The sequence below is a fragment of the Microcebus murinus genome, chromosome X (assembly GCF_040939455.1).
Source record: "Microcebus murinus isolate Inina chromosome X, M.murinus_Inina_mat1.0, whole genome shotgun sequence".
NCBI lineage: Eukaryota > Metazoa > Chordata > Mammalia > Primates > Cheirogaleidae > Microcebus > Microcebus murinus.
In genome coordinates, this window is record NC_134136.1 from 121,930,880 (window position 1) to 121,941,105 (window position 10,226).

The 10,226-nt window shown below is 42.4% G+C and overlaps 1 protein-coding gene across 1 annotated transcript; it reads right to left on the bottom strand.

Annotated features, from left to right (window-relative positions):
* Positions 1 to 2,906: 2,906 nt before the first annotated feature.
* Positions 2,907 to 7,946, bottom strand: ZNF630 (zinc finger protein 630). The gene is given in 6 exon segments (XM_012738104.3): positions 2,907 to 3,386; positions 3,389 to 4,081; positions 4,084 to 4,824; positions 5,050 to 5,145; positions 5,419 to 5,545; positions 7,932 to 7,946. Coding segments are annotated over 6 exon segments (1,923 nt in total). The 3' UTR covers positions 2,907 to 3,135.
* Between the last annotated feature and the right edge of the window lie 2,280 nt (positions 7,947 to 10,226).

The following is a 10,226-nucleotide window of genomic DNA, read 5'->3' on the forward strand; positions in this document are numbered from 1 at the left end:
TGTGCTACAGTTTGAACGTGCCCCCTCCAAAACTCAGGCATCACCAATGTGATCATATTAAGAGGTGGGGCTATTAAAAGGTGATTAAGCCATGAGGGCTGCTTTCTTTTCTTTTTTTTTTTTTTTGAGACAGAGTCTCGCTTTGTTGCCCAGGCTAGAGTGAGTGCCGTGGTGTCAGCCTAGCTCACAGCAACCTTAAACTCCTGGGCTCAAGCAATCCTGCTGCCTCAGCCTCCCGAGTAGCTGGGACTACAGGCATGCGCCACCATGCCCGGCTAATTTTTTCTATATATATTAGTTGGCCAATTAATTTCTTTCTATTTATAGTAGAGACGGGTCTCGCTCTTGCTCAGGGTGGTTTCGAACTCCTGACCTCGAGCAATCCGCCCGCCTCGGCCTCCCAGAGTGCTAGGATTACAGGCGTGAGCCACCGCACCCGGCCAGGGCTGCTTTCTTGTTAATGGATTAATGCCCTTTAAATTTTTTTTTTTTTTTGAGACAGAGTCTCACTTTGTTGCCCAGGCTAGAGTGAGTGCCGTGGCATCAGCCTCGCTCACAGCAACCTCAGACTCCTGGGCTCAGCAATCCTACTGCCTCAGCCTCCCGAGTAGCTGGGACTACAGGCATGCGCCACCATGCCCGGCTAATTTTTTGTATATATATTTTTAGTTGGTCAATTAATTTCTTTCTATTTTTTTTGGTAGAGACGGGGTCTCGCTCAGGCTGGTTTCGAACTCCTGACCTTGAGCAATCCGCCCACCTCAGCCTCCCAGAGTGCTAGGATTACAGGCGTGAGCCACCGCGCCCGGCTAAATTTTTTTCAATATATTTTTTAATTTTTTTAGAAGTGAGGTCTTGCTATGTGGCTTAGGCTGGAGTGCAGTGGCTATTCACAGGTGTGATCATAGTGCACTGCAGCCTCAAACTCCTGACCTCAAGTGATCCTCCTGCCTCAGCCTCCCAAGAAGCTGGGAGTACAGGTACATGCCACTGCACCTAGCTTCTTTTTAAAAATTCTGGCCCTTTTAAAAGAGGCTTTACTCAGCATTTGGTTAGCTTGTTAGCTTGTTAGCTTGCTCTTCTTCCTTCCTTCCTTCAACCATGTGAGGACACAGCAAGAAGGCCCTCATCAGACCAAATGCCAGTGCCTTGATCTTGGACTTCCCAAACTCTGGAACTGTGAGAAATAAATCTCTGTTCTTCATAAATTACCCAGTATCAGGTATTCTATTATAGCAGCACGAAAAAGACTAAAACAAACTACAAGTGAACTTATGTATCTAAAATCTTGGCATTGAATAGAAAGGTAAAAAAGTCCTCTGAACATGTATAGCCATAGGCCTGCCATCATGCTTCTTTGCAGCCTCAAATCTCATTTCCCAGGTATTATGAATTATCAAGATTTGGATATCAGAATTAGGTTTAGATTCCTAAACCTTTAGGAAAACACTTTAGAGGAGCTCCTCTGTTTGCTATGCTCTGAAACAGAATTAACACATCCAAAACAGTGCAAAGGAACTCAGGACCACCTGATGAAAAGTTAAAAGACATAAAAGCACCTGTAATCCCAGCTACTTGGGAGGTTGAGGCAGGAGGATCCCTTAGCCCAGGAGTTTGAGATTACTGTGAGCTAGGCTGATGCCATGGCACCCTAGCCCGGGTGACAGAGTGAGACTCTGTCTCAAAAAAAAAAAAAAAAAAAGCAATGAAAATAAGACACACAATAGGAAATATACTGGGAGACCTAAGACCAAATAGATCAGTCATATTTACAAACAAAATTGAGCTAAACAGTAGAGTTTACCTACTGAAAAAAGAATACTCTCAGATTGGACCACAAATGGCTAAAGTAGTTCTCAGATTAAAATACACAGCCCAAAATACACCTATAATAAATCAGACAGTGTTTGATTAATTAAATTACACCTTCAACTAAAGAAGTTAGAAAAATAAAAAGCAGAAAAGCAGATGGAAGAATTTTAATGAAATAAAACCATAAGTGAATGAATTAGAAAATGGAAAAATAATATAAATGCAAGAATTGGTCTACAGGTAGTTGGGGAAGTAAAACAAATAAAACATTAGCATTACTTTACTTAAATGAAGAAAAAGAAATCACAAATACACTCTATGAGAAACGATACTGGAAAAACAACCACAGATATAAAGTAAATTAACCATGAGACTACTTTGCTCAAAATTATGCAAATATATTAAGAACCTTGAAGAAATAAATGATTTTTTAAATTACATATATCTATATCTATATATTAATATAGCAATAGATATGTATTATATAAATTATATAGTACATATATAATTTATTTTTTTATTTTATTTATTTATTTTTTTTTTTTTGAGACAGTCTCATTTCTGTTGCCCTGGCTGGAGTGCCGTGGCTTCAGCTTAGCTCACAGCAACCTCAAACTCCCGGGCTCAAGTGATCCTCCTGCTTCAGCCTCCCAAGTAGCTGGGACTACAAGCATGCACCACCATGCCTGGCTAATATATATATATATATATATATATATATATATACATATATATATATATATTTTTAGTTAGCCAATTAATTTATTTCTATTTATAGTAGAGATGGGGTCTCACTTTTGCTCAGGCTGGTCTCGAACTCCTGACCTTGAGCAATCCACCTGCCTCTGCCTCCCAGAGTGCTAGGATTACAGGCGTGAGCCACTGCGCCCAGCCTATATAGTACATATATAATTTAAACAGAAAAAATATGATGGAAAAAAGAGAGAAAGATAATAAAGAGATACCCTTCAAATAATGTACCACACCCAGATAAACTCACAGGAGAATTCTATAAAACATTTAAGGACCAGGCAATACCAAAGCAATGCTAATTGTTCCAGACACATTTATTCTATGAAGGGAGCCAAGATAATTTGAGGGTGAGTAAATTGATTCCATATTTATTGTGTTGAAAACACTCTGAGGGCCTAACCAGATCATTCTGTGGAGGGGTAATCAGAATACTGAGAAATATATGAGTCTATTCTACAGCTGAGAAATTGCCGCATTTTTTCATGTCCAACATATCCATAGGATTTCTGTTCAATGTGAGTTTTCCCATTCACGATGAGGTCTGACTGCTGTGAAAAAGCTTTCCCACAATCAGTACATATATAAGGTTTCTCTTCTAGATGGATTCTGATGTCCAGTGAGGTATACATGCTGGCAGAAGGCCTTCGCACTGTCACTGCATTTGGAAGTTTTCTCCCCAGTGTGTGTTCTCTGATATGTGATCATCTGTGATTTCCAGGAAAAGGTCATCCCATACTCAGCACATTCAGAGGGTTTCTCCTTAGTATGGGTTCTCTGGTGAATAATGAGTGGAGACTTCTCCCAGAAGGCCTTTCCACATTACTACATTCATATGGTTTCTCTCCAGTATGAGCTCTCTGATGTATAATGAGATGTGACTTCAGGGAAAAGGCCCTCCCACACTCAGCACATTCATAGGGTTTCTCCCCTGTGTGAATTCTCTGATGAATAACAAGGGGTGATTTCTGGGAGAAGATTTTGCCACATTCTCTACACTCATAGGGTTTCTGCCCTGTACGAATTCTCTGGTGTATAATAAGAGGTGATTTCTGAGAGAAGGATTTTCCATATTTAGTGCGCAAATAAGGTTTTTCTCCAGTATGAAGTCTTTGATGGCCAGTGAGGTGTGACTTCTGGGAAAAGGCCTTCCCACAGTCAGTACACACATAAGGTTTCTCTCCTGTATGAATTCTTTGATGTCCTATGAGGTGAGACTGCTAGCAGAAGGTTTTTCCACATTCACTACACTTATAAGGCTTCTCTCCAGTGTGCATTCTCTGATGTATGATGAGCTGAGTTTTCTGAGGGAAGGTCTTCCCACATTCAGTACATTCATAGGACTTCTCTCCATTATGAGTTATCTGGTGTACACAAAGATGAGATTTATCAGAAAAGGTTTTCCCACAGTCACTGCATTCAAAGGGCTTCTCTCTGGTATGAACTCGCTGATGTATAATGAGATGTGACTTCTGGGAAAAGGCTTTTGGACACTCAAAACATTTGTAAGGTTTCCCTTGGCCCTTCCACACTCAGTACATTCATAGGGTTTCTCCCTAGTATGAATCCTCTGATGGACAATGAGGTGTGATTTTTAACTGAAGGCTTTCCCACAATCTCCACATGCATATGGTTTCTCTCCAGTATGAATTCTTTGATGTACAACAAACTGTGACTTCTTGATAAAGCCCTTCTCACACACACTACAAACATTGAGTTTCTCTCTGGCTTGAACTTTTTTATACTGAATATGGGCTTGCTTATTATGAAGAACTTTTTCATATTCACTCTCTCCACAGGGCTTTATTCCAATATGAATGAAGCCTTCATTCTCAGGCACAGAACAGAAGGCACTATAGCCAGGTGGCCTTCCACATCCAAATCTCTCAATGGAGTTCTTTCTTGCATAGTTCCTATCACAATTTTGTGAGTCTAAATTAGATTTTAAGTTCTTCTAACATAAATCAAAATTATGGAGCTTTTTACTTGAAGGATCAAGGTCTGTGTACCCATTGAACATTTTTCCAAATGCATTATACTCAGGGCCTGTCTCCTCAGCCAATGTTTCATGGATGATGGCTGTGACCTGCCTCAAAACTCTGTCTTTGTTTCCTTGATAATTATCTATTTGATTACCAATATGCCAAACTTTCAAAATAGAGTATAATAAATTATCCTTTGGGGTTCTTTCTATTATCTCCCTTTGAGATGAAAGTTCTCCAGAAATGATCTCCTGGGTAGATTCAAGGCCTTTTTCCCTGTCTTAAATAAGAAGAAAGAGGTAAAATCAAACACACACACACACACACACACACACACACACACACACAAAACAGTTGGCAATGGACAGAGACACTAGGAAAGTGGCTATTGTAGGATGGGTGTTATAAAGGAGGACTTCATAAATTTTAAGGAAGCAAGGAGGCCATCAATGTCAGAGAAGAAGAAGAAGAAGCCATCTTGGCCATCTACACAATGCTCACTTACCTGGACAGATCCACCTTGACAACTCACTCTCTATAATCCACGGGGCTTCTCCATGTTCTAACTTAATTATTGCATCTGGTTTTATACATGAACACCCTGTTAAGAGAAAATTATAATGGTCTTGGCCTTGGCAGCTCAGAAATTCATGAAAAAAGGAAGCAATTTCAGGGACCTCCCAGCAAAGATGGATCCTTAACTCATACCATAAACAAAAATAAATTCCAGATATAAAAAAATACAAACTAAAAAACTAAAACAATAAAAGAAAACACTCTGTTAAGGAAAAATCATAAATCTTATGGACTTGAAAGCTCTGAAGGAAGGATGAGGAGGATTTGATTCATTGGTACACAAGGAATCTGTCCTTACCCACTGAGACCAGGTGACTATAGGTCTCCAGCATCACATCCCTGTGGAGGGTCTTCTGAGCTGAGTCCAGATGCTGCCACTCTTCTTGGGTGAAGGCCACAGCCACATCCTCAAATGTCACTGGTTCCTATAACAGCACACTCCCGTACAATCTGCTCATTATGATCATTTTTACCACGGCAAACATGTAGGATGCCTACTTTGCACATTTTGTAGTATACTTTATGAAAAAAACAATGTAAAATCCTGCCATTAGCAAGAATAGATAATAGAACAGAGCAGAGGGTCTAGAAATAGAGGCAAATAAAAATGGGAAATATATAATAAAGATAGCTTTTTAAATAAATGTGTAAAAAACAGATTCAAAACTGAAGAGCTACCAGAAAAAAATGTAATGTTGAGCTCCCTACCTCATACTATCCAGAAAAATTAATTTGAGATACAACAAAATTTTAAACAAAGAAATGTAGAAACCAAAAAAGTCAGGAGTCGGAAACCAGCCTGAGCAAGAGGGAGACCCCATCTCTAATAAACATACAAAGAAATTAATTAGCCAACTAAACATATACAGAAAAAACTAGCCAGGCATGGTGGCGCATGCCTGTAGTCCCAGCTCCTCAGGAGGCTGAGGCAGGAGGATCGCTTGAGCCCAGGAGTTTGAGGTTGCTGTGAGCTAGGCTGACGCCACGGCATTCGAGCCCAGGCAACACAGTGAGACTCTGTCTCAAAAAGAAGAAACCCAGATTGTGCTTGCTTTGGCAGCCTGTATGCTAAAATTGGAACAACAATACAGAGAAGAATAAGATTTTTAAAAATAATAAAAATGTAGGCCAGGCGCGGTGGCTCACACCTGTAATCCTAGCACTCTGAGGCCGAGCAGGTGGATTGCTCGAGGTCAGGAGTTAGAAACCAACCTGAGCAAGAGCGAGACCCCGTCTCTACTATAAATAGAAAGAAATTAATTGGCCAACTAATATATATAGAATAAATTAGCCAGGCATGGTGGCGCATGTCTGTAGTCCCAGTTACATGGGAGGCTGAGGCAGCAGGATTGCGTGAGCCAAAGAGTTTGAGGTTGCTGTGAGCTAGGCTCACTCTAGCCTGGGCAACAAAGCGAGACTCTGTCTCAAAAAAATATATAATAGGGGGGAGGAAGACGATGGCGGATGAGAAACACTGCCAGACAAAGTGTCTCTGCAGAAAAGACAGATTCTAGCAGAAATTAGAAAAAAGAGCAAGAAGACGAGCATACAGCGGACGAGGGCCGGAAGGAGGGGTACCTGAGACCCCGGGAGACTCCACGGGAGGAGGCTGGGAGGAGAACTGGAAGATGAGACCGCCGGAGCAGCCCGGAGACCAGGGGGAAGGGTAGGTGATGTGCTGTTTCCCCTCCCTTGCATCTGGGACTGCTGGTGGGCTCCCCAACGGGTGGAGAGACCTGCAAACACCAGCCCAGAGACAGCCGCCGCCAGCTATCGGTGAGCCTGTTGCGGACGCAGCACCAGCCTCCCAAATCCCTCAGGGCACCTCCGTGTGCACAGACCCGAGCCACGCGGCAGACGCCATATTGCCTCCTCCTCCCCTCCCCCGACCCTACCCTCGGCTGCCCAAAGAGACAATATAGTCACCAGCCGGAGGAACCTCCAGGGAATGGGACCTTCCCTTTTGGGACCCTACAGCTGACTAAGGGGAACTCACACTGTAGGCTCCCTACCCGCCAGCCCTCCCAGGAGCTGCTGGTCCTGTGATCCAAGGAGAAAGGTGCAGACCCTGAGGCTGAGAGACATAGACCCAGCTTGGGCCCCCTGTGGGTGAATTGGGACCAGCACTCCTCTCCCTGGTGGAAATACAGTTTGAACTATAGGACCCAGAGGTCAGACCTGCAGACAAAGATCCCATGACCCGAGATCTCACATTGCCCGGGGCACAGAAGGGATATATGTGAACAGCCTACTGAGGTGTGTGTGCCTTGACGGGCAGATCAGCGTCATATAGGGCAACCCTCTTCCCAAAAGGAGGCCGTATGCTCAGCCCAGGTAGCGTACCTAGGCAGGGAACCTCCCTGCCGGCATCAGAGTCCGGGGAGGCCTGGTGGCGTGTGGTCTGGCCTGCTGGCAGAGGCCCAGGAGTAGCTGCGGAGTTAGGGAGTGTGGAAAGAAGTGAGGCCCGCTCCAGACTGTGGGTCTCAGACAGCCCCACCCCCACACCCAGACTTTCTGGCTGAGTGGGACCATTCCAGCCCCTCCCTGACAGCGTTTCCTGGAAGCAGAGAACAGAACTTTGACCCCTGCTAACAGCATTGGTGGTGCCTGAGGGCAGGCTTACCCAACCCAGCTCCACTGAGACTCTCTCAAAGACCAGTCCTCTCTGAGGGGGAGAAAAGGACACACCTGGAAGTCCCAGGGCCCCACCGACCACCTGAGGCACTAGAGTGCCTCCCTACAGGAACAAGAGCTGATAACAGAAGGCAAAAATTACAGCGTAGCCTGTTCCTCCAAGCAAGCGCCACCTACTGACAGGAAGGGCATCCAGCACAGCCTTTTCACAGCACCTACTGATTCACTATACAGGGAGTGGTCGAATCTTACCCACAGATACCACCTACCGGCTCAGAAACTAAACAAGGTGTGTGAATACCCAAACAAAATCCTAAAGGAAAGAAACAACAACTGATCAACAGGCGAAGAAATCAGCGAAGGAACTCCGGAAATATGAAGAACCAAATGGAAAACACACCCCCAAAGAGGAGCACCAGCCCCCTAGAAAAGGACACCAACCAAAATCAGGCAACCAAAATGACAGAAGAGGAATTTCGTATGTGGATCATAAGAACACTTACCGACCTGCAATAACAACTCAATAACCAACACAAAGCAACCACAAAAAGCCTCCAGGATCTAGAAAAAAAGGTCACTAAAGAAATAGCCACAATGAAGAAAAGTATAACCGAACTCCTGGAAATGAAGAATCAATTCAGGGAACTACAAAATACAGTGGAAACTCTCAAGAACAGGGTAGATCAAACAGAAGAAAGAATCTCAGAGATTGAAGATAACACCCTCCAACTAAATAAAACTGTCACAGAGATAGAGCAGAGAAACAAGAGAAAAGAGCAAAGCCTACAAGAGATGTGAGATTATGTGAAGAAACCTAATGTGAGGGTCATAAGGTTACCAGAAAGGGAAGAAGACAACACTCAAGGGTTGGACAAGCTATTTGAAGTTATAATAGATGAAAATTTCCCAGGCCTTGCTCAAAATCTCAATATACAAGTTGAAGAAGTTCAGAGGACCCCTGAGAGATTCAATGCAAATAGGAAGAAGTCACGACATGCAGTCATCCGACTGACCAAAATATCAACTAAAGAAGCCCTTCTAAGAGCTGTAAGATGAAAGAAGCAAGTAACATACAAGGGAAAGCCAATTCGAATAACACCAGACTTCTCTAATGAGACTTTACAAGCAAGGAGAGACTGGGGCCCCATTCTCACTCTTCTGAAACAAAACAATGCCCAGCCTAGAATCTTATTCCCTGCAAAACTAAGCTTCATATATGAAGGAGAAATAAAGACATTCTCAGACAAGCAAAGTCTCAGAGAATTCACCAAGACAAGACCAGCCCTACAAGAAGTACTCGAAACAGTATTATACATGGAACACCATAATAAAAACTCACAAATATAAAAACGACCAAAATCCAAAGATCAAAGGCCAGATAATACAATGGCTCAAGAGAGAAATCAAAGCAACAACATCCAACCCAACAGAATGAACAGCAATCTACCTTACCTATCAGTTCTCTCAATAAATGTGAATGGCTTAAACTCTCCACTCAAGAGACATAGGCTGGCTGAATGGATAAGAAAATACAGGCCAAGTATATGTTGTCTTCAGGAAACACATCTAACCTGCAAGGATGCATATAGACTAAAAGTAAAAGGGTGGAGATCAGTATTCCAGGCAAGTGGAAGCCAAAAGAAGGCTGGCGTGGCAGATCTAATTGCAGATGATTTAGTTTTTAAACCAACAAAAGTAGTAAAAGACAAAGAGGGTCATTATATAATGGTGAAGGGCACACTTCAACAAGAAGAGATAACAATTTTAAATATATATGCACCCAACTTAGGTGTACCCAGTTTCATAAAGCAAACCTTACTGGATCTAAGCAAATGGGATTAATAGCAACTCCATAATCACCGGAGATTTCAACACCCCACTGACGGCACAAGACAGATCCTCCAAACAGAAAATTAATAAAGAAATAATGGACTTAAACAAAACCCTGGAACAACTGGGTCTGACTGACATCTACAGGACATTCTACCACAAATCCATTGAATATACGTTCTTCTCATCAGCTCACGGGACATTCTATAAGATTGACCATATCCTAGGACACAAAATAAATCTCAAGAAATTTTAAAAAATAGAAATCATACCATGTACCTTCTCGGATCACAGTGGAATAAAACTAGAAATAAACCCTAACAGAAACTCACATTTCTACACAAAAACATGGAAATTAAACAACCTCCTACTAAATGATTACTTCATAAATGAAGAAATCAAGATGGAAATAAAAAAATTCTATGAAGAAAATGACTATGGAGAGACAAGTTGTCAAATCCTCTGGGACACAGCTAAAGCAGTTCTGAGAGGAAAGTTTATCTCCATGAATGCCTATAACCAAAAGACAAACAGATCACAAATAGGCAATTTAACGAAACAACTCAAAGAGCTGGAAAAAGAAGAACAGATCAACCTCAAACCCAGCAGAAGAAGTGAAATCAACAAGATCAAATCAGAACT